General features: G+C 41.5%; 3 protein-coding genes across 3 annotated transcripts; 1 reads left to right on the top strand and 2 right to left on the bottom strand.

Moving 5' to 3' along the window:
- Positions 1-1,012: 1,012 nt before the first annotated feature.
- Positions 1,013-14,933, bottom strand: LOC124259254. The gene is made up of 5 exons (XM_046693362.1): positions 14,241-14,933; positions 5,822-5,959; positions 1,701-1,907; positions 1,373-1,419; positions 1,013-1,185 (listed from the first exon to the last, which is right to left on the bottom strand). The coding sequence occupies exons 1-4, from the start codon at positions 14,298-14,300 to the stop codon at positions 1,384-1,386; spliced, it is 441 nt and encodes a 146-aa protein (XP_046549318.1). The 5' UTR covers positions 14,301-14,933; the 3' UTR covers positions 1,013-1,185; positions 1,373-1,383.
- Positions 14,934-15,124: 191 nt separating this feature from the next.
- LOC124259247 (ribosomal RNA small subunit methyltransferase NEP1-like) lies at positions 15,125-18,628 on the top strand. Its single transcript, XM_046693357.1, has 6 exons — positions 15,125-15,265; positions 16,111-16,212; positions 16,512-16,653; positions 17,293-17,351; positions 17,520-17,669; positions 18,470-18,628. Exons 1-6 carry the CDS (start codon positions 15,140-15,142, stop codon positions 18,581-18,583), a joined length of 693 nt encoding a protein of 230 aa, XP_046549313.1. The 5' UTR covers positions 15,125-15,139; the 3' UTR covers positions 18,584-18,628.
- A 2,691-nt stretch (positions 18,629-21,319) lies between these two features.
- Positions 21,320-26,960, bottom strand: LOC124259253 (rRNA methyltransferase 3, mitochondrial-like). The gene is made up of 4 exons (XM_046693361.1): positions 26,519-26,960; positions 23,824-24,069; positions 23,093-23,251; positions 21,320-21,917 (listed from the first exon to the last, which is right to left on the bottom strand). Exons 2-4 carry the CDS (start codon positions 23,825-23,827, stop codon positions 21,340-21,342), a joined length of 741 nt encoding a protein of 246 aa, XP_046549317.1. The 5' UTR covers positions 23,828-24,069; positions 26,519-26,960; the 3' UTR covers positions 21,320-21,339.
- Positions 26,961-26,967: the final 7 nt, after the last annotated feature.

Raw genomic sequence — 26,967 nt, 5'->3', positions numbered from 1 at the left:
TTACCATTATCTTTATCATTATCTTTACCATTAACTTTACCACTAACTTGACCATTAACTTGACCATTATCTTTACCACTAACTTAACCATTATCTTTACCACTAACTTAACCATTATCTTTACCACTAACTTAACCATTATCTTTACCACTAACTTTACCATTATCTTTACCATTAACTTTACCATTAACTCTAGCATTAACTTTACCATTATCTTTGTCAGTATCTTTACCATTAACATTACCAATAACTTGACCATTGTCTTTACCATTATCTTTACCACTAACTTTACCATTATTTTTACCATTATCTTTACCACTAACTTGACCATTATCTTTACCATTATCTTTATCAGTATCTTTGCCATTTACTTTACCATTATCTTTACCATTAAGTTTACTATTATCTTTCACATTAACTTTAACAATATCTTTACCATTATCTTTACCATTAACTTTATCATTAACTTTACCATTATCTTTACCATTAACTTTACCATTGTCTTTACCAATAACTTTACCATTAACTTCACCAATGACTTTACCATTAACTTCACCAATGACTTTACCATTGTCTTTACCATTAATTTTACCAATAACTTTACCATTGTTTTTACCATTATCTTTACCATTAACTTTACCATTGTCTTACCATTAACTTTACCATTAACTTTACCATTGTCTTACCCTTAACTTTACCATTAACTTTACCATTGTCTTACCATTAACTTTACCATTAACTTTACCAATACCTTTACCATTAACTTTACCATTATCTTTACCATTAACTTTACCATTGTCTTTACCATTAACTTTACCATTATCTTTACCATTAACTTTACCATTAACTTTACCATTGTCTTACCATTAACTTTACCATTAACTTTACCAATAACTTTACCAATAACTTTACCATTAACTTTACCATTGTCTTACCATTAACTTTACCAATAACTTTACCATTAACTTTCCCGGGAGTAGTTGTGATTCCTCTGTATCCAACATACCGAGTATTCATCTGACTGGTACAGATCGTCAGGGTTGGGTGTGATATTTTCCATGAGCCACTTGTATCTCTGTAGGGCTGTCGGGTTGACCGTCCGCAGGACACTGGACAGACCCCACACAATCTCGTTGTCCTTCGGGGTGTACAGATTCAGCACAGGTGTTTCCTGTAGGGGCGTCCCTGGGAAATAAACAGTGCATGGCGTGTGTAGTGGTGTGTGTTTCTCACCCACGGTAGCAGTGACAGTGGCAGGTTGGATATCACCATTCATTATCAGTTCATCAGTTCCGATCAGTCCAAGATTCTGATGAGATTGATCACTGTTCCCTATCTATTGTGACTTCTATTGTGATTATAATTCACTTACCCAACACATATTCAATTTTTTCGGGGCTGTGTGAATCTCTGTAAAATCTGAAACATGTAAAATGTACATTCAAAAATTGATTTTGATACGAAAGACCAAATGTTGCGCTAAGATAACTATGCCATCAATGATTGAGCATCACGTCATTTGAGCCAAAGTAGACCATGATAACCAAACATAACAGTGTCAAAGGTTGTTCCACTCAAGACTTTCAAGTCGCTTGCCTTCAGTTCACCTATAATTACCATCAGTAAGTGGCCATTAAGGCCATAAGAATGGTAGTTTTAAGTATTATTAAGACTGAATTCAAATATAGTGAATAACTCACTTCTCTACATATGGACGGAGTCGAGATGCGAGGGCCAGGGTAGGGATTATACGGCAGCTTCTTGCGCTCCATTAACATACGGAGGAGCTGCCTGAGGTTCTCCTCCATCCTTGTGTCCTCCATATACTGTCTGATGTAGTGCAGGGACTGTACCTCGTACCCCGGCGGGGCCCGGTACAGCGCCCGCGGTGAAGTCTCAGACAGCGGCTGCATCATATACAAGCAAGTTGTATGTCTGTGGCGATGGCCAATGGCAGCATATGATCACAAAAGAGGACTACATGAACGCAAACTCTGATGTGTAATGAACGAAAGACATCAAAAGAAGGCAGTTTCTACATCTGATGTAAGATATGGCTGCAACATGACAGTATGTCCTACACTATCTCATACAAGATGTTGATGACAATGCTAAGGTCAAATCAAGCACAAGCCAATCCATGTCTTCAAACCTTTCAGAAATAAATGGACTGGCTGTTCCAAAATAAATGTGTAAAAGTTCTGACTCTAGTGAGTTTCAAGCATCAATGTGTACCTCACCCACAGCAAGGATAGCTTCACAACTTTGTATTAGGCAGACAAAAGCATGTTCCCTACATCTATTCCCTCACAGGTCAGACAAAACATGCTCTCTACATCTATGCCCTCACAGGTAAGACTGACTGACTGACTGAGTTTAGTTTTACGCCGCTTTTAGCTATATTCCAGCAAAATCACGGCCGGGGACACCAGAAATGGGCTTAACACATTGTGCCCATGTGGGGAATCGAACCCGGATCCTTGGCGTGACGAGCCAACGCTTTAACCACTAGGCTACCCCACCGCCCCCAAAGGTAAGACAAAGCATGCTCTCTACCATACCCCTCTATGCCCCCTCCTAAGGTAAGACAAAGCATGCTCTACCTCTATGCCCTCACAGGTCAGACAATGAATGCCTCCTATCTCTATGTCCTCACAGGTCAGACAATGAATGCCTCCTATCTCTATGCCCTCAAAGGTCAGACAATGAATGCCTCCTACCTCTATGCCCTCACAGGTCAGACAAAGCATGCATCCTATCTCTATGTCATCACAGGTCAGACAAAGCATGCTCTCTACCTTTATGCCCTCACAGGTCAGACAAAGCATGCTCCATACCTCTATGCCCTCACAGGTCAGACAAAGCATGCTCTCTACCTTTATGCCCTCACAGGTCAGACAATGAGTGCCTCCTATCTCTATGCCCTCACAGGTCAGACAATGAATGCCTCCTATCTCTATGCCCTCACAGGTCAGACAATGAATGCCTTCTACCTCTATGCCCTCACAGGTCAGACAAAGCATGCTCTCTACCTTTATGTCCTCACAGGTCAGACAAAGCATGCTCCATACCTCTATGCCCTCACAGGTCAGACAAAGCATGCTCCATACCTCTATGCCCTCACAGGTCAGACAAAGCATGCTCTCTACCTCTATGCCCTCACAGGTCAGACAAAGCATGCTCCATACCTCTATGCCCTCACAGGTCAGACAAAGCATGCTCCATACCTCTATGCCCTCACAGGTCAGACAAAGCATGCTCTCTACCTCTATGCCCTCACAGGTCAGACAAAGCATGCTCCATACCTCTATGCCCTCACAGGTCAGACAAAGCATGCTCCATACCTCTATGCCCTCACAGGTCAGACAAAGCATGATCCATACCTCTATGCCCTCACAGGTCAGACAAAGCATGCTCTCTACCTCTATGCCCTCACAGGTCAGACAAAGCAGGCTCTCTACCTCTATGCCCTCACAGTTCAGACAAAACATGCTCTCTAGTACCTCTATGCCCTCACAGGTCAGACAAAGCATGCTCTCTACCTCTATACTCTCACAGGTCAGACAAAGCATGTTCCCTACATCTATGCCCTCACAGGTCAAACAAAGCATGCCTCCTATCTCTATGCCCTCACAGGTCAGACAAAGCATGATCCCTACATGCTCTCTAGTACCTCTATGCCCTCACAAGCCAGACAAAGCATGGTCTCTACCTCTATGCCATCATAGGTCAGACAAAGCATGCCTCCTACCTCTATGCCATCACAGGTCAGACAAAGCATGGTCTCCACCTCTATGCCATCACAGGTCAGACAAAGCATGCCTCCTACCTCTATGCTATCACAGGTCAGACAAAGCATGATCCCTACATCTATGCTCTTACAGGTCAGACAAAGCATGATCCCTACATGCTCTCTAGTACCTCTGTGCCCTCACAGGTCAGACAATGAATGCCTCCTACCTCTATGCCCTCACAGGTCAGACAATGAATGCCTCCTACCTCTATGCCCTCACAGGTCAGACAAAGCATGCTCTCTACCTCTATGCTCTCACAGGTCAGACAAAGTAGGCTCTCTACCTCTATGCCCTCACAAGTCAGACAAAGCATGCTCTCTACCTTTATGCTCTCACAGGTCAGACAAAGCATGCTCTCTACCTCTATGCCCTCACAGGTCAGACAAAGCATGCCCCCCTTCCTCTATGCCCTCACAAGTCAGATATTGAATGATCCCACCTCCATGCCCTCACAGGTAAGACAGTGAATGCCCCCTTCCTCTATGCCCTCATAGGTCAGACAAAGCATGCCTCCCACCTCTATGCCCTCACAGGTCAGACAAAACATGCTCTCTACCTCTATGCTCTCACAGGTCAGACAAAATAGGCTCTCTACATCTATGCCCTCACAAGTCAGACAAAGCATGCTCTCTACCTTTATGCTCTCACAGGTCAGACAAAGCATGCTCTCTACCTCTATGCCCTCACAGGTAAGACAAAGCATGCTCCATACCTCTATGCCCTCACAGGTCAGACAAAGCATGCTCTCTACCTCTATGCTTTCACAGGTCAGACAATGAATGCCTCCTACCTCTATGCCCTCACAGGTCAGACAAAGCATGCTCTCTACCTCTATGCCCTCACAGGTCAGACAAAGCATGCTCTCTACATCTATGCCCTCACAGATCAGACAAAGCATGTTTCCTACATCTGTGCCCTCACAGGTCAGACAAAGCATGTTCCCTACATCTATTAACTCACAGGTCAGACAAAGCATGCTCCATACCTCTATGCCCCCACTGGTCAGACAAAGCATGCCTCCTACCTCTATGCCATCACAGGTCAGATATTGAATGCCCCCACCTCTATGCCATCACAGGTAAGACAGTGAATGCCCCCTTCCTCTATGCCCTCACAGGTCAGACAAAGCATGCCCCCTTCCTCTATGCCCTCACAGGTCAGACAAAGCATGCTCCATACCTCTATGCCATCACAGACCACCTCCGTGGTGTAGTGGTTCGACCGTCCACCCGGAGAGCGGAAGGTCGTGGGTTCGATACCCCGATACCGAAAGACGTTAAAATACGGTACTTGTTGGTCCATGCCTGGCTCTCGGCATTAATGGGTACATCAAGGACTGGTCGGCTCGGAGTCAGTATAATGTGTCTGAGTGGGGTATTCATTCTTTACCTCTATGCCATCACAGGTCAGACAAAGCATGCCTCCTACCTCTATGCCATCACAGGTCAGATATTGAATGCCCCCACCTCTATGCCCTCACAGGTAAGACAGTGAATGCCCCCTTCCTCTATGCCCTCACAGGTCAGACAATGAATGCCTCCTACCTCTATGCCCTCACACGTCAGACAAAGCATGCCCCCTTCCTCTATGCCCTCACAGGTCAGACAAAGCATGCTCCATACCTCTATGCCATCACAGACCACCTCCGTGGTGTAGTGGTTCAACCATCCACCCGGAGAGGGGAAGGTCGTGGGTTCGATACCCCGATACCGAAAGACTTTAAAATATGGTACTTGTTGGTCCATGCCTGGCTCTCGGCATTAATGGGTACATCAAGGACTGGTTGGCTCGGAGTCAGTATAATGTGTCTGAGTGGGGTATTCATTCTTTACCTCTATGCCATCACAAATCAGACAAAGCATGCCCCTACCTCTATGCCCTCACAGGTCAGACAAAGCATGTTCTTTACCTCTATGCCATCACAGGTCAGACAAAGCATGTTCTCTACCTCTATGCCATCACAGGTCACACAATGAATGACCCAATCTCTGTGCTCAAGGACAGTTTAGACAGTGAAAGCCCCCTACCTCCACGCCCTCAGCCAAGACCTCCCCATCAGCATCCGATGCAGGAAGAATGGATCCCTGTGTAGACTGGCGCCGTGGAACAAGACTCGGGCGCCGAGACGACACCCTGGAGTTGCCTCCCGACTTGTAGTTGGCTTTCTGAAAACAGACATCAAGTAAAACTATAAAACTGTTGTTACTGAAAACATCATGCTGCATCAACACCATTTGTTTCTGAACACCCTATTCTTAAAGTTTACATACTACAAATATCTACATCAGAAGCTAAGTAAAGAATACCTGGGACACATGTGTTAACAGGGCATCAGGTGCACTGCAGCATACTAGCGACATGTGTTAACAGGGCAACAGGTGCACTGCAGCATACTAGAGACATATGGGTTAACAGGGCATCAGGTGCACTGCAGCATACTAGCCACATATGGGTTAACAGAGCATCAGGTGCACTGCAGCATACTAGCGACATATGGGTTAACAGGGCATCAGGTGCACTGCAGCATACTAGCGACATGTGGGTTAACAGGGCATCAGGTGCACTGCAAAATACCTGGGGCACATGGGTTAACAGGGCATTAGGTGCACTGCAGTATACCTGGAACACATGGGTTAACAGGGCATCAGGTGCACTGCAGTATACCTGGAACACATGGGTTAACAGGACATCAGGTGTGCTGCAGTATACCTGGAACACATGGGTTAACAGGACATCAGGTGCACTGCAGTATACTTTGGGCACATGAGTCAACAGGACATCAGGTGCACTGCAGTATACCTGGAACACATGGGTTAACAGGACATCAGGTGTGCTGCAGTATACCTGGAACACATGGGTTAACAGGACATCAGGTGCACTGCAGTATACCTGGAACACATGGGTTAACAGGACATCAGGTGTACTGCAGTATACCTGGAACACATGGGTTAACAGGACATCAGGTGTGTGCAGTATACCTGGACATCAGGTAAAAGGACATCAGGTGTGCTGCAGCACCTGGAACACATGGGTTAACAGGACATCAGGTGCACTGCAGTATACCTGGAACACATGGGTTAACAGGACATCAGGTGCACTGCATTCTTTGCATAGGACATCAGTTGCGATACTTGGCACACATGGGTTAACATGGGTTAAGGGCATCAGGTGCAGGGGCAACAGGACATCAGGTGGGTTAACAGGACATGCAGTATACCTGGAACACATGGGTTAACAGGACATCAGGTGCACTGCAGTATACCTGGAACACATGGGTTAACAGGACATCAGGTGCACTGCAGTATACCTGGAACACATGGGTTAACAGGACATCAGGTGCACTGCAGTATACCTGGAACACATGGGTTAACAGGACATCAGGTGCACTGCAGTATACCTGGAACACATGGGTTAACAGGACATCAGGTGTGCTGCAGTATACCTGGAACACATGGGTTAACAGGACATCAGGTGTGCACTGCAGTATACCTGGAACACATGGGTTAACAGGACATCAGGTGCACTGCAGTATACCTGGAACACATGGGTTAACAGGACATCAGGTGCAAGTATACCTGGAACACATGGGTTAACAGGACATCAGGTGCACTGCACTGCAGTATACCTGGAACACATGGGTTAACAGGACATCAGGTGTGCTGCAGTATACCTGGAACACATGGGTTAACAGGACATCAGGTGTGCTGCAGTATACCTGCATCAGGTGCACTGCAGTATACCTGGAACACATGGGTTAACAGGACATCAGGTGTGCTGCAGTATACCTGGAACACATGGGTTAACAGGACATCAGGTGTGCTGCAGGGAACACATGGGTTAACAGGACATCAGGTGCACTGCAGTATACCTGGAACACATGGGTTAACAGGACATCAGGTGTGCTGCAGTATACCTGGAACACATGGGTTAACAGGACATCAGGTGCACTGCAGTATACCTGGAACACATGGGTTAACAGGACATCAGGTGTGCTGCAGTATACCTGGAACACATGGGTTAACAGGACATCAGGTGCACTGCAGGACATCATGTGCTGCAGTATACCTGGAACACATGGAACACATGGTGCACTGCAGTATTAACAGGACATCAGGTGTGCTGCAGTATACCTGGAACACATGGGCTAACAGGACATCAGGTGTGCTGCAGTATACCTGGAACACATGGGTTAACAGGGCATCAGGTGCTGCTGCAGTATACCTGGAACACATGGGTTAACAGGACATCAGGTGTGCTGCAGTATACCTGGAACACATGGGTTAACAGGACATCAGGTGCACTGCAGTATACCTGGAACACATGGGTTAACAGGACATCAGGTGTGCTGCAGTATACCTGGAACACATGGGTTAACAGGACATCAGGTGCACTGCAGTATACCTGGAACATATGGGTTAACAGGACATCAGGTGCACTGCAGTATACCTGGAACACATGGGTTAACAGGACATCAGGTGTGCTGCAGTATACCTGGAACACATGGGCTAACAGGGCATCAGGTGTGCTGCAGTATACCTGGAACACATGGGCTAACAGGGCATCAGGTGTGCTGCAGTATACCTGGAACACATGGGTAAACAGGACATCAGGTGTGCTGCAATATACCTGGAACACATGGGTTAACAGGACATCAGGTGCACTACAGTATACTTTGGGCACATGAGTCAACAGGACATCAGGTGTGCTGCAGTATACCTGGAACACATGGGTTAACAGGACATCAGGTGCACTGCAGTATACCTGGAACACATGGGTTAACAGGACATCAGGTGTGCTGCAGTATACCTGGAACACATGGGTTAACAGGACATCAGGTGCACTGCAGTATACCTGGAACACATGGGTTAACAGGACATCAGGTGCACTGCAGTATACCTGGAACACATGGGTTAACAGGACATCAGGTGTGCTGCAGTATACCTGGAACACATGGGTTAACAGGGCATCAGGTGCACTGCAGTATACCTGGAAAACATGGGTTAACAGGACATCAGGTGCACTGCAGTATACTTTGGGCACATGAGTCAACAGGACATCAGGTGCACTGCAGCATACTTGGCACACATGGGTTAACAGGAGAAAGGGTGTGCTACAAAATACCTGGGGCACATGGGTTAACAGGGCATCAGGTGCGCAGCAGTATACCTAGGGCACATGGTAGAATCTCATCTGGTCTCATCTTGAATGGATTATGCTTTCTTAAACCTTTCTTGTTGCAAATTCATCTGCATGTGTCAATGCATGTATCACCTAGCTCAGCATGCAGCAAATACATACATATTCTTTTTAGAAAGAAAGAAATTCTTAAACGTAAAAGACCATTAGTTTTCGGGGATATTGCACATAGACCAACACGTACTACTCCTTCTTGCCATCCATGTTTTCTGGTATAAACCATACACCTGTGTATTTGTCATCATTCATGCACAGTTCATGATTTTATGACAAATATATTTTGTGTAAGAACCACAACAATATGCAAAATAACTCAGTAACATTCACCATTGCCTCTGAGGCTCTGAAGGACATAAAGCAATCAATTGGTTCGCATTTAGAACTTCTTTAGTCTGTGTTATTACTGTTCACTATATAATCTATGTATGGCTTATAAAGTAGGATATGACAAAGGAAGTATATGTTATGTAATCTGCATAGGGTAGTGCAGCAAGAGAGGAATGGTCGGTTGAGTTGCAGCAAGAGAGGAACGGTCGGTTGAGTTGCAGCAAGAGAGGAACGGTCGGTTGAGTTGCAGCAAGAGAGGAACGGTCGGTTGAGTTGCAGCAAGAGAGGAATGGTCGGTTGAGTTGCAGCAAGAGAGGAATGGTCGGTTGAGTTGCAGCAAGAGAGGAATGGTCGGTTGAGTTGCAGCAAGAGAGGAATGGTCGGTTGAGTTGCAGCAAGAGAGGAATGGTCGGTTGAGTTGCAGCAAGAGAGGAATGGTCGGTTGAGTTGCAAACAGCAATTATCCCAGTTGAAACTGATATCATACACTTCAACTGATTCATCACTGTTGTCTTGCACAGTGGATTTGTCAAAATAATTGTTCATATATGGTTCAGGTTTACTAAAGCAGACAGAACACAATAGGGTGTGAGGATGCAACAATTACTGATCAAAATGTTCCACAGAAAATATTCAGCAATAGCACTGAGTTGGTTATTGTTAGTCAGTTTGCTCATCATATATCACACATTCTCCGCAAAGTGCACATTTTCTGAGATTTAGTGATAGAAAAAGAAATAAACAATTCTTATAATTTAAAGCTTGTCGAGATAATCTAGGATACGGTCTATCAGAATCTGTAATTGGTGGACACAAATGAAGAATGGTTATAAAAAGACTGGTGAAAAAGAGTTTTTGTTGAACGTCAGATAAGTTAAGTAGATAAGATATTTCAAACCAGCCAGAAAGAAAAACTGTTGCATCTTGCGAATGCTAGATAATTCATAAGAATTTAATACAACACAAGGCAATAACAATATAAGTAGAACTATTGCAAATATAAAATCAACAACAGTGATTTTCCATATTTTATTACACGTATCTGATGAAAACATATCTGATGCTACAAAAGCAAAATTTGGCCTACAGTTGGAGTGAAGTTTATCTCGCTTACTTTCACACACATTTGTGATACTGCTGTCATCGGTGCTTAAAAAAAAACAATTGGTTTACAACTACTACGCTGTACAGAATCCTACAGTTACAGATGTCGAGTTCACGTATCTGATGATATATGAAAGTAACAAACCTTCTATTTCAGGTACGACCACATGTATCTTTTCAAGTTAACTTTAGAAAGAAAAGGCACATAACTGTTTTACAGACTGGGATAACTGGAAACGAAAGCACTCGTACAACTCGTTGTATGATTTTGAATATGTATTACTGGTCTATGATTAAACTGTTTAACGTATCTGACGGCAATATCGGAGACACACAAATAATGCAATGTTTTTGGAAAGAAAGTTTCTTATGACTACCTAGTATTTTTTTATGATTTTGCAAGTACTTAGATATATTTTCAAGTCCAATGAGATAGCATATTTACACAAATGGTTGCAATACGTGGAATTGTTATCAGGTACTTGCAGGAGGGACAAAGGAAATATGTAACAAAGGTCTATATCATGATGCAGTGTATAACAAAATTTACTGACACAAACGGGTGCCAGTCAAATCGCCCCAATGAGAAAACGCCCCAGAAAATTGGTCAAATCGCCCCAGGGGGTTAGTCAAAATGCCCCAATTTATTTAAAATGGTTTAATATACGTCATAAATGCATAGTTTTTGTTGACTTCCATATTATATTCTTCACATAATATTATGTAGTAATATTTCTGATAAAGTTTCTATTAGTAAACTGATAAGAGCAAAAGTAATATTCATGTATAGACAACACTGTGATACCAATTATTTGCATGTTATTAATGCTTTTGTAAATAAGTACAAGAATAAAATGAAAGGTTTGTATAAAATGTTTATTGGACGTAAATGCATAGTTTTTGTCAGCAAGTATGGTATAATACTTATCAAAACAATCTACAGCTATTGTTAATTACGCTTGTCAAAAAGTGAGGCCGTAAATGCATAGGTTTGGTCAGCAAGTATGGTATAATACTTATCAAAACAATCTACAGCTATTGTTAATTACGCTTGTCAAAAAGTGAGGCCGTAAATGCATAGGTTTGGTCAACAAGTATGGTATAATACTTATCAAAACAATCTACAGCTATTGTTAATTACGCTTGTCAAAAAGTGAGGCCGTAAATGCATAGTTTTTGTCAACAAGTATGGTATAATACTTATCAAAACAATCTACAGCTATTGTTAATTACGCTTGTCAAATAGTGAGGCCGTAAATGCATAGGTTTGGTCAGCAAGTATGGTATAATACTTATCAAAACAATCTACAGCTATTGTTAATTACGCTTGTCAAAAAGTGAGGCCGTAAATGCATAGGTTTGGTCAGCAAGTATGGTATAATACTTATCAAAACAATCTACAGCTATTGTTAATTACGCTTGTCAAAAAGTGTGGATAAAAACAGGCTATCAAAACATGTTCACTAATGGACATACAATGCTGTGTTTAGTTAAAGGAAATGTTGAGGCTCTGCATTGTATAAATTGATTTTGACTAAGGGTAGGTCATTCACTTCTTCCAACTGCAGGAAATGTTTTTTGGTAGTAAGTGAAGGCCAAGAGGCAATCTCGTGTGACAACTGTGAAGGTTGGACACACACAGAGAGAACATCACTGGAGATGTAGTGTCCGCAACAAGAACAGCTCTCCTGCTACTGTCACTCAGAAGGGAACAAGCTTGACACCCAGTGACAAGCCTCACAACCATACTGCTAACCCTGGCAAGTTACAAGCATCACAAGTAAGGGTCCAGGTAAGCCCCTTAAGCCTAAACAGCTTAACTGTTCATTTAATTAATTAATCCAATTACCATCAAGAGCTACTGCTCGTTAATCCCAATGACCAGGAGGCTGTCTCAACACAATCCAGTTCGCCTTTATTAACCTTGTTATAAAGGCTATGTTATTTGATCAATATATAAACAAATATTTCATAATGATAAATTTCAATTTATTAGATAAAAGAGGACGCCACAAAGAAGTTATTCAAGTCAGCTGCGACTATTGTGGAGGATGCGGTTACAACAATAGTGCAGCCAGATGCTCCAAGTGGAGCTAGAAAGAACATGATCAGCTGACAAGGATTGCTAATAGAGCGCGGGAAAGGAATAGACCCAAGGATCCACAGGATTAGGACTTTGAGGTAATCTAACCGTCCTAACTGAAAACTTCAATAAAGTTTGTTCTATATTGTCCTAACTGAAATACAACTCAAATGATATCCTATATGCTGAAGATAAATGAATATGAATATTTGTAAAATTATATTTTCAGATTTCCACCACATTCATCCCTGTGGGCTTCTTGAAAGCAGACCTGACAAACAAGGAACAAAGGCACCTTATCCTGGCCACAGACCGCCAGCTGTTACAACTGAGCAAGTCCAGCCAATGGTTCTTGGATGGAACCTTCAAGGTGGTTAAACAGCCGTTTTACCAACTGAGCAAGTCCAGCCAATGGTTCTTGGATGGAACCTTCAAGGTGGTTAAACAGCCGTTTTACCAACTCCTCTCAGTGCATTCCTTCGTGCGGTCAAAGCAGGATGTGAAATGATGCCGTTAGTTTTTGTAATAATGTCCTCACGAACAAAATCTGACTACGTCAAAGTTTTCAATAAACTGCTTGATCTGCTGCCAGTAGCACCATCTGTGGAGTCAATTGTCATGGATTTTGAGGCTGCTACATGGGGAGCCCTGAAAACAGTGATGACAGATGTGAGACTCCGTGGGTGTCTGTTCCACTACACCCAGGCAGTGTGGAGGAGGGTCCAAGAAATAGGACTGACGGTATGTGTATTGTTATTTACTTATCACATCAGTAAAATGTTGCATATTTGTATGATAATTTGTAATCTTTATTAATATACAGAACATCATTGAAAACGCACCACTTATAAAAGTTCAGATTATTAAAAGCATGTGTAAGGAATTGGAAAAGTACATTTCAATGACAAAATATTTTATAAGACGACAGGGACAACGGAATACGGGAAAGTGCGTTTAGCTGAGAATCAATGATATATCTTTTGAAATGATAACTAGTCATTCATCAGTTCTCCGACTGGTGTCTGTACATAATTCAGTGTTTCCGCTGACTCATTATTTATCAGACACTGTGTCTGGCGACCTAAACTTTTACCGGTCATGAATGAACTTTGCCAGTCATGTCCTATCACCATACTGCAAGTACTCATTTTAAAGTTATTTTCAGTCTGCATATTTCCAAAACATAACAATTTTTGTGACCATGAAAGCACAGCCAAGATGGTTATTTCGCTTACCCATGATTTTTTCTTTTTAAAACATGATTATGTAGCGGACAGTGTCCGGCTGGCTTTCAATTTACTGGTCCCCAACAAATTTTACTAGCGATTTGCAGGTATATACCGGAGAATGGAAACACTGATAATTTGTGCAGTATATTAATCAAGCCACTTGAAAATATAGTCTATGATAAGCAAATTTTTATTTCTCTACGAAAAAGCTGGTCCACATTTCCAAACCTGCAAAGTTGGATGCATCGTTTCCTTTTAAGACAAACTGCTTTTTATTCCTAGAGAGGGGGATTTGCACACTCAGATGTGTGCATTGTCACTTTGAGAAACCCATGCAACCCAGGTAATGTGAGGATAAATCAAGGACTGTTATCATTGTAAAACTAGAGTTCCTACCCACAACATACAGCTGAAAGACACAAGTGCATCTCTCAAACAAAATATTACCACAATAAAGGTTGCTTCCAATTGGTTCTACAGTGCTAACTAAGTAACTAACAAACTAACCTGAGAATTCCTTGTCCCAGGTCGTGACTGTTTTCGGTTCATTGTAGTTGTGTTTATCATATAAACAAACTTTTCTATAACTCTGCATATGTAGTTAGAACTGTGACGTCACTGATTAAGTCCCACTCATTTGCTTTTCTGTACTCAGTCTCAAGCATGAAGCAAACGTTATTTCCTCGGCATAGTTCTACGACAGTGTATTAGCAAGTCTAGAGTGCTCTTGTACATTTTGGCGTCGAACAGAAACTTTCATTACATTCCACGTCTTCAACAAATATTCTTGTGTGAAATCATATTTATTGAGCCGTTTTTTCAAGTGTTTTATTGGGATCCCAGTGATAAATTGGCTCTGTAAATAAATCAACAGTACATCATTAATCAACAATCAGCTAAATTGGCTCGACACTGTAAACATAATTCCCGCCCCCGTTTCGTTACTGTTTTACCCAGGTTATGGTTGCATATGACAACAAGATGGCGGCCATAGAAACCTATTTTAGGGAACAACTTTGAATAAAATCGAATGTCCTTATTGCAATCTGTTTGTTTTAAAATCTAATGAAAAATAATCCCAAAAATAAGAAATTAATTGCTTGAGAAGATTATAGAAAAAACATGACTAGGTTCCTGTCTTCCGTTATATGAAGAAGCGCTAAACTCGTTGCGTTTACCATGAGTGAAACCAGTATGTAAAAAAATGTAGTACATCAACAGAACCGAATATTGCCCATTCAAGTGTAAAATTCACATTGAGTGATATGTTCATATTTGATTGGACAAAGCCCTTGTATATGTTTTTATTTTAGCGATTACAAAATATGAACTGATTTGCACACGTACCATGTTTACCAAGACATTCTAGTTTCGTTTTTATTTCATTTTCTTTTTATAGAACAAAGATGGCAGCCCCCAAAGTAAAACGTGCAACTGTGGAAAAGCCACACATTATCAAACATATTTCAAAGTCTACTACGGAGAAGCGTTTAATTGTAATTCTAGAAAGTGCATCTCTTGAAACAGTGAAGGTAATCTTTAATACGGTTTATAAATTTACAAACGAACATGGGCACACAGACGTTTCGCCTCTTTAACACAGACCTTCTGTTTTCGCGCGCACTTGTAGCTGTTTTCTCGGGATCAGAGAGTAACACGTCAGTCGAAATATAACCACTATCGGTTACAAGCCATCACAAGAAAATCTATTTTCTCTATATCAGTTCTAAATTTGTTTTTAACCCGTACAACCACTGTCTGTAAAAATGGATGTTTCACTTTCACTAGAATTGAATACTCATGATTATTTTTAAAAAGGGGTGGTCTTACTTGAAATTGTGTGTTATTTGTCAAAACGATAAATGCAAAATGGAAAAATCTAGGCAGGATAATAGCCAGCACTTCTCTATACATTTGTAATTAATTTGACTGTATTATTGTGGTCACTGGGTATTGTCGTGATGAATAGCACTGTCATATGGTCAAAACATGTCAAATAAATATTTTGTTATGTTTTGACTGAATATATTAAATGATACAACAATTGCTAACATGTTATTTTATTCGTTACCAATGTTATCATATACGCCCCATAGTGGATTCATTGCAGCCCAAATGTCCTGTATTGAGCACCCATTGATTGGCTGGGCTGTAATTATTCACTGATGCATCACAAATATACTCTGATTTGGAATGGCGTGATTGGGGGGCCCGGTAGTCAGAGCAATCACTCATCATGCCAAAGTTCAATTCCCATTTCTGCTGTACCCACCAGTGATAATCACTGGATTATTGCTAAAAGCAACATATGTACTCACTCTCTACAACTGATGATAAAATACATGATATGTATGTTAGTCCTGACTCAATGTTGCAGGTTGGGAAACAGTTTGAGCTCCTCAACTGTGACAAGCACAGAAACCTCAGCAAGAAGTTCAAGAAGGACATCAGTCAGTACAGGCCGGACATCACACATCAGGTAGGTAACCGTGGTAGCTGAACGGTGACATGATTCAAGTTATCAATAATTGATATGATAACGCCTTCATAATGTTGATTTTAAGGCATGTGAAAAGAGTAACATGTTTAAGATCTCACATTTTAATATTAAATATCAACACATTGATAGAACCTTTAAACCAGTGTATTTGTTACTTGATAATAATGGACACAAGGTGGAGCTTCTGTTGATCATGCTAGTGCCTGTTGTAAATGTCATCCAAGTGATATTCTCCTCTGTGACAGATTGCTGTAAGACATGTTTTGTGTTATTGCTAGTGCCTGCTGATGCTGATGGATAGCCCACTGAACCGAGCAGGGATGCTGCAGGTCTACGTCCATACAGAACGAAACGTTCTCATCGAGATCAACCCACAGACTCGAATCCCCCGAACATTTGAACGATTCTGTGGTCTCATGGGTAAGCAGCTCATGTTTCCTGGACATGTTTCCCAGGTACTTAGTGTTGCCGTGTAATCTTGCTAATGAAATGGTTGTACACACTGAGGGAGATTGTGAAAACAAATACATATCTTGGTTTATTCATGAACGTTATTGACAAGTATGTCTGTCATTGGTGGCATGTATTTTTTTTGCCAACAGTGGTAAGTAATGTACCAGCTGGTATTTGCTGTACATCGCCCTTTGTTTACTGTAGGACCGCCTCCATGGTGGTTAGAGCGTCCACCTGGAGAGCATAAGGTCACAGGTTCGATCCCCAGCCGTGTCATACCAAAAGACTTTAAAATATCGTACTTGTTGGTCCCTGCCTGGCGCTCGGCATTAATGGGTGTAACAAGCACTGGTCGGTTCGGAGTCAGTATGTGTCTGAGTGGGGTATTCATGCATAATTGCGGCATGGTATCTCAGTGAGCCAGCACTATAAAACTATCTTAAGTCTGACCTATTACAAGCAGCCACACATACACATACACCCGCATGTATATATGAGTGAAATATTCTTAAGTGCGACATTAACCCCATTTCACCTCGCCTTGTTTACTGCAGTACATTATGTATTCTTTGATTGTGGAAATAGAAACCATGGTTACTGTTTCAGTCCAGCTCCTGCACAAGCTTAGCATCCACGCTTCCGACGGCCCCCAGAAACTCCTAAAGGTGGGTCAGTGCAGACATAACTTGAAACACTCCCTGTTGTGATATCTCATGACTGCTGTGAGAAACCAATGAAAACCTGCTGATGTCTCTAGTTTCTGTGGACATTCCCATACATTGCATCAATCTTCTTTCAATACTTAGTAATTGTTGAATGTTTCTGGGATGTAGGTCATCAGAAACCCCATCACCGACCATCTTCCTGTCGGCGCTAAGAAGATCATCATGTCCTTCAGTGCCGATGATTGCGTCAACGTTCGTGACCTTGTGCCGTCAGATGAACCCGTCGTCTTTGTCATCGGTGCAATGGCTCATGGCAAAGTAAGCAATACAGCACAGCACAGTGTTGTATAACATATCACAGCAATAGACAGTGTTGTATAACATATCACATATATCAATATAAACACTGCATATTGATCAACATATCACAACCTAACACACTGCACATTGCATTACATATGACAACATAGAAATGTCATCGTATCCCCATTAGGTAGATGCTCATGCTGTTGATCACAGGATTATCTGGTCCAGACTCGATTATTTACAGACCAGCGTCATACAGCTGGAATATTGCTGAGTTAAACAACATCCCAACAACAACACAGAACACTACGTATTGCATTACATTTTCCTGTATTTCTACATTAATACCAGGGTGGGGCGGTGGGGTAGCCTAGTGGTCAGTCAGTCAGTAATATCAGGGTGGGGCGGTGGGGTAGCCTAGTGGTCAGTCAGTCAGTAATATCAGGGTGGGGCGGTGGGGTAGCCTAGTGGTCAGTCAGTAATATCAGGGTGGGGCGGTGGGGTAGCCTAGTGGTCAGTCAGTCAGTAATATCAGGGTGGGGTAGCCTAGTGGTCAGTCAGTCAGTAATACCAGGGTGGGGCGGTGGGGTAGCCTAGTGGTCAGTCCAGGTTTGATTCCCCACATGGGTACAATGTGTGAAGCCCACTGCTGATGTCCCTGCCCTGATGTTGCTGGAATATTGCTAAAAGGGACATAAAACTAAAATCACTCACTCTTCTCAAATACAAATTCCTCATTATCACACTTGGACATACAAATCTGATGATGACATTTCCTAGAAGGCTGTCATGATGTGTATCCCCTGTTTCAGGTTGACGTGGACTATGTGGAGGACACCTACTCCATCAGCAACTACCCCCTGTCTGCTGCACTCACCTGTGCCAAAGTCTGTTCGGGGTTCGAGGAAGTCTGGGGAGTTGTATAGCCACGAATTGGGGAAGTTGATGTAAATAAATCTGTACATAGCTCATAGCGTGTTGCTTTGTGTTTCAAACATCTGGATTAGAATTGGTCTTGAGCAAGCCATGCTTGTTGTAAGAGACGACTCTCGGGATTGGGTGGTCAGACTCACCGACTTGTTGATGCATGTTATCATGCCCCAGTTGAGCTCATGACGTCAGTCATTGAGTCCAGACTCAATCATGAACAGACCCAATCATGAACAGACCACAGTTACACAGCTGGAATATTGTAGAGAACAAAGACATTAAACAAGACCACCCATAGCTTATAACCCTACACAAGAACAGAGCAACAAGGCTTTGTGGTTCACCTAAATAATGGTGGCCACATTTATTGGAATTGTATGAGCAATATTTATAATTGTTAATGGCGAATAGGAAGACAATGCAACATGAAAAAAACTTGCCATGATTCTGTAGCACAAGAATACATATAGTATGACCAGAAATTGAGTATTTTAGGAATATGTTAAATTGGATTTCTAGTATAAACAACCTTGACCAGCTATCAAGTGCTTGGTTTCATTCAAGAGAGACAACTCCGTTAATCCTTTTTCATTAGTTTGTGAAGAGTTATCCCCCTTTGTTTACTTGCTAGCAGACGACATTTTCAGTGATCCTCAGTATGGATGATTTAGAGAAGAGGAAGTTGATTTTAGAGTATTATAACAAGGACATCAGATCAGCTAAAGTGATTTCAAGTAGAACAGGCATCCCTTTGTCCACTGTTTATCGTGTTTTGAAAAATATTGCCAATGGATATGGCATTGAGCACCAGGGAGGCGCAGGTAGGCCCAGAAAATTGACTGTCGGTGACAGGAGGCGGCTTGGTATTCTTGTTTCTGAAAACAAACGAAGGAGTTTAGAAAACTTAAGGCTGGATATGATTGATAGAGGAACTGTGGCTGTCTGTAAGGAGACAATTAGAACTGAGCTGCATGCAATGGGTTGGCAGGAATACCGAGGAAGTCGAGGAATTCCATCACCGATCATGAAACCTGAACAAAAGGAGCGAAGGTTGAACTGGTGCTTACAGCATAGAAATTTTAACTGGGACAATGTGATTTTCTCAGATGAAAGTTCTGTGTGGCTGTTTCCTAATACACTGAAATTCTGGACAAAACAAACTGAAAAACCTTTGTATCAGCGCCCAAAGCACAGTCCGAAATTTAACGTGTGGGGTGGCATATCTGTGTTAGGGGCAACGCCCCTCTGTGTATTTGAAGGGAATATGAACAGTGAGCGGTACACAGATATTCTCGAGGGACATTTACTTCCATCTGCTCACGTGTTCTATGGAAGTTTGTGGATTTTCCAGCAGGACAACGACCCAAAACATTGTTCAAAGCATTCACAGGCCTGGTTTCGGACCCAAAATATGACATTATTAGATTGGCCAAGCTATAGCCCTGACCTAAATCCAATAGAAAATGTTTGGGGACTTATGAACGAAAGTGTCAATAAGAAAAATCTGACAAATATTGCTGAAATGAAAGAAGAGGTGGTCCGATATTGGGACAGCATGGACCACGACTTTCTAACTTCTTTGGTCAGTAGTATGCCCCGCCGCATTGAAGCCTGCATTGCTGCCCATGGTGACTTGACAAAATATACTCCTAGGCCAAATGTAGAGATAACATCATTATCAGGTAATATGATACACCAGGCCTTATCACCCATACTGCATATCCTGATCATGTTGAACATCAGTGCTTGTCACCGTCCATTAAACCATGTGGTTAATACTCATGCAGTTGGTCTATGAACATGTGGACACTGTTTCAACAGCGGGGTAAACCTTGTTTGTTTTCAGCAACCTGATACATTCTGTGTCTAGTTCCACATTGACAAGAATCTCTGGAGGGTGGGAGTTGTCATACCAATTACTGGATAACGCTTTTACTGCTGCTGAGAGATCCTAAAAGATAGGGACTTTTCTAACATTTGGCCTAGGACTAAATACTAACTGTTCACCTGTCTTTGAATCTGGAGTTATGTTCTGCTCATATTCACATTTAATACGTGAGTTAATGAGTGAAAAAAGAAAGAGTACAATCTTAAATTCTCAATAATTTCTGGTTGTACTGTAGAAATTTGAAATACATTTTCAAAGGATTTAAAAGTCCTCAATTCTAGAAAAACAGTTGAGAATATGAACTTCCCAAACCTTTTTTTTTCAGTCCTTAACACTGAAATGTAGAAAAGGATCAAAATTTCTTTCCAAGGTTTATGGAGGAATAAGGTTATAAACAATTTCTTGCCAATCATACCACAGAACCAACAGCAATTAATTGGGAGAGACAACCAGGTGGCATGGGACATGCTCGTGTCTCTTGACAAACAAACAGCTGGGATCCAAGGTGTGACCACCACATCATCACTGTTGTCTTCACCTGAGTATTAGAGAGATACTCCATCACAGAATTCCCATCAAAATATTTTTGGAAGAAGTCAGAAGTTTAGCTTTCAACAATAAAACCCAGTGTAGGCATCAGATGTTCACAGCCCCAGTGTCCGTGAGATGGTTGTCTGCTCAGACTGCTGCTAACTTGCTCCCTTCACCATCACCTCCATGCTGTGTGTGATGCCACTTGAGAAGTGTTAGAAAAAGTGCAAAATCATTCTCAATCTTTCTGTCATTAACAGGAACAAACACTTCATATATTTGTTATTTTATAAATGAAAACAAAAGACAAACAGAAATTTCTATTGTTTATTTTCACCTAGAATCTAAAAGATTTTGAATTTTATACAAAATAATACTTCCAGCAATAGCTGAGTTGAGACTGTCCACAGCAGGCGACATTGGAATCGTCACGCACTGACCAAACCTGTCATATGCAAATTTCTTTGCTGCAGCACTGACCCCTGTGGTTTCTCCTCCGATGATCACAGTGGCGCCATCTTTGGGGCAGGTCAGTTTGTCATAATCCACAAAACTCATAGGAGCATGATCAAAGTACTGGACATGGTCTCTGTCTAAATATTCTTCATGGATATCCAACACACCATCCTCCATCAATGATCCATACTTCTGTCTGTAATCAGCCATCTTGGATTCAGAGATGTTGTGATGACCTTCCTCCTCGTGCGAGAGTTTCTCAAAATCATCCGGAGTGAAAGCTCTCCGTTTAGCCTCAAGTTTCTCCTGTTTTCCTGTCTCAGCGATGAAAACGTTGTCATCATCGCACATGTAGTTGACGAGTAGCTCCCATGGGACGCTGGCCAGGATGGGGATGTGAAAGTGGCTGCCCATCCCTGCTCGCAACACCTTGGGTTCCCAGACGTCCACACAACCTGTGTACAGACAGCCATGTAATATATGCCTTACATAACAACAAAGTATGATTGAACATGCAGATTAAACACGGACCGTGACTACCACACGTAATAAAACTTGACCTGGGCCCTTTTCCTCAAAGCAATCGTAGCGCTACGACAGTCGTAAGTCTATGTTAAAGTATGGGAGTTACGATCACCTTAGCGCTACGGTCGTTTTGTGGAACAGGGCCCTGACGCCAAACACAACCCTTACTGTCATCACCTTCAATGGTCTTCTGTCATGACTATGTACTCCATCAAGGGAGGTAACTGACTCTTTGTAAGTCAAGAGAAGTAACGCACTCTTGTAATTTAAACCAGGGCAGATAATTTTAGAGATCCAACCTAATTACTTCACCGCGTGGTTTACACATGCAGTAGAATAGGTGTTTTACTCTGCATATTTTTCATGGCTATATTAGTGATGTGACGATTCACCGATACACATCAATGCATCGATCCATGGGTCGCCGATACAGTGAATCGATACAAAGTTTTACACTGTCTTGTATCCAGATACGATACTTCAAATGGGCCAGGATACATCGATGTTTTTCTTTGAATATTGCCGAATCACTTGCCGATATCTGACAAGAAAGACTTATTATTGTTTCATGATTAAAATTTATGCATACTTATTTTCCCTTCAAAAATTTCGTGGAAATTCTTGCGCCAGGAACTGTGTCAAACATAGCGCTCGCATTTTAATAATATTCACAAAGTCCTTATAAACTTATAAACTTAATTATCTGATTTCCGAATGAACATTGAAAACGCTGGCGGAATTTGACAAAACACTTTAAAATAGTTTTGTTTTTATCTTAAGGTGTTTTATAGTTGGTGTTAAAATTAAAGATTTTAGTATCGTGATACATATCGTATCGCCACCCTTGTATCGGGATTCGTATCGTATCGCAGCTAAAGTGCACAATACTTCGGCAATATATCATCGTGACTAAAATTTTAGTATCATGATGTATGACAAAACATCATACCTCATACACCAGTTGTATGACAAAACCAGCACTAGGCAATATAGGTTGAATCATGTTGCCAAACCGTATGTGCTTTCAGATCAGAATAGTAACAAAAATGTTGAGTTGGAAATGAAGTGATCACTGCTTGATAGATCTAATCTTTAACACAATCACCTTTAGTTGTTAGTATCCGACGGCAACCTACAGCTGATGCTGTACGGATCAGTGTGCCCATGTTGCCAGGGTCTCGGATGTTGTCACAGATCAGAGTCAGTGGGAGTTGTCTCCCCTGTGGATGGGGACACTCACCTTGCTTAGGCTTCTCAAATATCGCTGAAAGACAGAGTTTAATTATCTCAGTAATCTGGTACACTATTCCACATGAATATGATTGCATCTTTCTCAAACAAATGAACAAAAAATGTGAGTAATCTCAGGTTCATACAGATGAAATTATGATAAGCAAAATGTTTTACGGAATGAATTTTAATAACAGTTGTTTTCAACCTATTTTCAAGTTCTATTTGCCAAGAAATCTATCAAACAAGTAATTAAATTGGATTATCATATTCCTTAAATAGTTTTAGCTGGTAGAGAATATGCAAGGTTGGTTTCATGTTTCATAAAGACACATTTTGTTTTACAATGTGTTTTGAGTTCTCTTCCATGATTACAAATCTGGAAAATGTGGCTTGTCCAGCAGGGATAATAAGGACGATGGAAACAGAAACATGACTTATTTCCACTTCTCTTACGTTCTTGAAACACCGTGACAGTGCTTGTAGCTTCATGTGATGGATGATGTAGATTTAAAAAAATGTTAAGATGTGATTTGATCACATTTCTAATATGAAGAAAGACTTTTCATTTCATTTTTGTTTATTAACATTGAAAGAATATCCTACCCATAATTCCTGCTGGTGTGTGTGTATCAGACCATGACTTTATGTCTTTATACTGGACCTTGTACAGGGGCACAGTGCCGAGTCTGAGGGGGCCGAGTCTGGCCAGGAAGTCTGTATGACTGAAGTAGATGCACTTAGCACTGGCCCCAGAATCGATGGCATCTCTTATGAGGCGGAAACCCTCCAGGAGTATTACTTTCTTCTTTTCTCCTTTCTTTTCCTGATTTAGCAGCAAGGATTACCTGGCTGAAATTGACAACACTTAGAATCAGAACATAAGTGAAGCTGTTAGTGTTACTTTCAACTACTGTTGGCCGTACTACGGATGTTTAGCTAGTACTGGTTGTCTAGGTATAAGACTGGTGGTCTTCTCAATCACCAACCTACCTTCTAGGAACATGCCGTGCTACAACACAGTCTGTATTTTTATTCTGTAATTGCTAGCGAACAGTTATTGCCACGTAACAGTTATCGCCAATACATCAGTATCACACGTGCTCAGTTCCGGTCACTTACAATTCCGGTATTTTTTCCTACGGTATTTGACAACAATACAGGACAGCAAAAGAAAATTCTTCACAGCAAGTAACATAAGAGTAAAATTACAGATAAAGTTATAAACCTTATTATAAAAGTTTTTGGAGCACCTTTAGAATACAGCACCACAACTTCTCGTGAGGACGATCTCTGCCGTAAGTCACGTGTCATTAAGACAAGCAACCAGTTTGTGAGAACCCGTCGGACGCGAACCCGCGACCTTCGGATTGTTAGCACAACAGCTAACCGACTGAGCTACGTCCACACTGTTGCACAATGTGCAAATTTATCGAGTCATTCCTGTGACGTCACGGAAATGAACGGAAAGAGTCAAATAGGTCACGGACAATTACGAATGCTACGAGTAGACTTGGTGTCTCGTGATTTTATTCTACGGACAACTGGCGAATGGATCCGATGCCATTTGGCACACTCGTCCCATTCCGTAATCTACAAATTAACATGTGGCGTGGAATGAGCCGATATGCCTCAAACTGAAAAGGGTTGTTGACGCCAGGCGCCAGACGTAGATTTCACGGTGCATGCATGAATGACGCTTTTATATAAATTGGTGATTTTGTGACAGAAAAGTGATGTAGGGAACACTGTAAGGATAATGTGGATCGCACTAAGGAACGAGGGAGACATGAGCATGTGTAGTGACGGCACGAGGGTGAGTTAGCCTTCGAATCATTACTTTACAAAATTTATGTTGCGTGTGAAAGAGGCTTGAGTGCAATTTCCAGGCCAATTTCCATTAGCCCAAAATTTCTACATTAACCCATTTCATAATGTACTTTCGACGTTTTTGGTTTCCCGTTTTTGTGTGAAAAAAAAGTATTAAAATGCAAAAAGGGAAAGCAACAAATGGTACTCACGTATTACACCGGACATGTACCTACTATATTGGATTAGGGCCCTAACCCTAACCCTAAACCCTAACCCCTTGAAATAATCCTAATAAATAGAATGCATTGACCGAACCACCGGACATGTACCTACTATATTGCATTAGGTCCCCAACCCTAACCCTAAACCCTAGCCCTAGCCCTAATCCCTTGAATTAATCCTGATAAATAGAATGCATTGACTGAACCGGCACAAACACGACTGACGTGTCTAGTGTAATGCATTATTACCGCTTCGAAAAATAAAATACTAATAAAACACTTTTCTATGTAATGGTGCAAATTACTGAATGACAAAAATATATATGTAAATTTAGAAAAATTACAAAATACAAAATACACAAAACATAACACCTCAGCAGCCCGTAATACAAATAAATATGAGCGTATTAGTGAAAAAAGAAAAATATTTCAGACTGGTGCTTGCAAAATATTGATCATCCGCCGGTATACAACTACTGAAAACTCTCAACATCGTTGGGCTTATGCAATGACATAGCTCGTAGAGATGAAACACCAGTGAGCGGAGCTTATACGCACTCGCTGAGCCAGACAACCGTGTTGCCATGCAGGCGTCATAGGGCATTGTTTTGAGAACATGCTTTCGAACAAAATCACATTACATTATGTAAAAGGGTATTATGACGTATTTTTAAAGTTTGTGGCGCAGTATTCTAAAGGTAGGCCAAGTTTTTAACTCAGTTGGGGGGGATGTCCCACAACCTATATAGCAAGTTCAGGTTCACAAGTCATTAATTGTTTCATTCCCTATCAATCTACTGTAAAAGAAACACTCAAATAGTCACACAATCAATTATTCGAAGTTACTGTATGATATAAATACATATTATTTCACGAATGGCATGAGAAATTCTGAATGGCTCTAACTGTTACAGTTAGTTGTGACTGTGAGAAAACATCTATTTATACTTCCATGATTCACTTATAAAAGTTATATAGAAACATGATCGGCGGCAGTGAACGGGCTGGACACATCGGTGAATAGCTAATTAAGTATCATAATTAATTCTTTTTCATTAATTTAACGAACGGCGGAGTAATTTTGTAAATACCATTAAAATATCGTGATAATTGTTCACTAGCCAGTACTGTGTTTACACGACTCCTATTTGTTGCTGATTAGAAATTATGATGAGTTTGGATATGAATGTGGATTAACACTGTAGTTGGTTATTTAACCATGTTACAGTTATTAGACCCAACCTATTAGGCTATTTCCACAGTCTTACCCAAAACGTCTGTCTCCTTCACTAAGTTTTTCGTATTTGGGCAGTTTTCCTTTTGTTGATGTTTCTTGGATTTCATTACTATCCTTAATGCTAGCTGGTGATATTCCTGTTCTTGGTTTTCGAATTACTTTTGGTCTCGATTTATCGGAGTGTCTGTCAACAAAGCTTCTCTGAACTGGGTCCCGACTTTCAAATGGGACATAGGGGTTACTGCGAGGATTGTCAAATGTCATTTCATTTTTCCATTTATTCCGCTCTTCATCAACATTGAAAACACCTTGTGCTCCTCTTCGTGTACCACGTGCATAACCTCTCACATGAAATTCTGATGGTATTCCTCTTATGCCTGTAACCATTCGAAGGGACCTCTGGCAAAAACGTGATGCCATGGAGGCTGACATCTTGAACCGGAAACACTACCAACCAATCAGAGAAACCCATTCTTAAAC

This window comes from Haliotis rubra, unplaced genomic scaffold, assembly GCF_003918875.1.
Source record: "Haliotis rubra isolate DU_JTF1 unplaced genomic scaffold, ASM391887v1 Scf715, whole genome shotgun sequence".
Classification (NCBI taxonomy): domain Eukaryota; kingdom Metazoa; phylum Mollusca; class Gastropoda; order Lepetellida; family Haliotidae; genus Haliotis; species Haliotis rubra.
This window is presented reverse-complemented; position numbering and strand designations above follow the sequence as displayed.

Excerpts from the sequence above, each read along its gene's own strand:
- LOC124259254 (XM_046693362.1), bottom strand. The coding sequence starts at position 14,300 with ATGATAAACACAACTACAATGAACCGAAAACAGTCACGACCTGGGACA. Across the intron at positions 5,960-14,240 it reads CTGGGACAAGGAATTCTCAG|AAAGCCAACTACAAGTCGGG; the intron begins GTTAGTTTGTTA and ends GTCTGTTTTCAG. Across the intron at positions 1,908-5,821 it reads TCTTGGCTGAGGGCGTGGAG|CCGCTGTCTGAGACTTCACC; the intron begins GTAGGGGGCTTT and ends TATATGATGCAG.
- LOC124259247 (XM_046693357.1), top strand. The coding sequence starts at position 15,140 with ATGGCAGCCCCCAAAGTAAAACGTGCAACTGTGGAAAAGCCACACATT. Across the intron at positions 15,266-16,110 it reads CATCTCTTGAAACAGTGAAG|GTTGGGAAACAGTTTGAGCT; the intron begins GTAATCTTTAAT and ends TCAATGTTGCAG. Across the intron at positions 17,670-18,469 it reads GTGCAATGGCTCATGGCAAA|GTTGACGTGGACTATGTGGA; the intron begins GTAAGCAATACA and ends CCCCTGTTTCAG.
- LOC124259253 (XM_046693361.1), bottom strand. Across the intron at positions 21,918-23,092 it reads TCGGATACTAACAACTAAAG|GTTGTGTGGACGTCTGGGAA; the intron begins GTGATTGTGTTA and ends GTCTGTACACAG.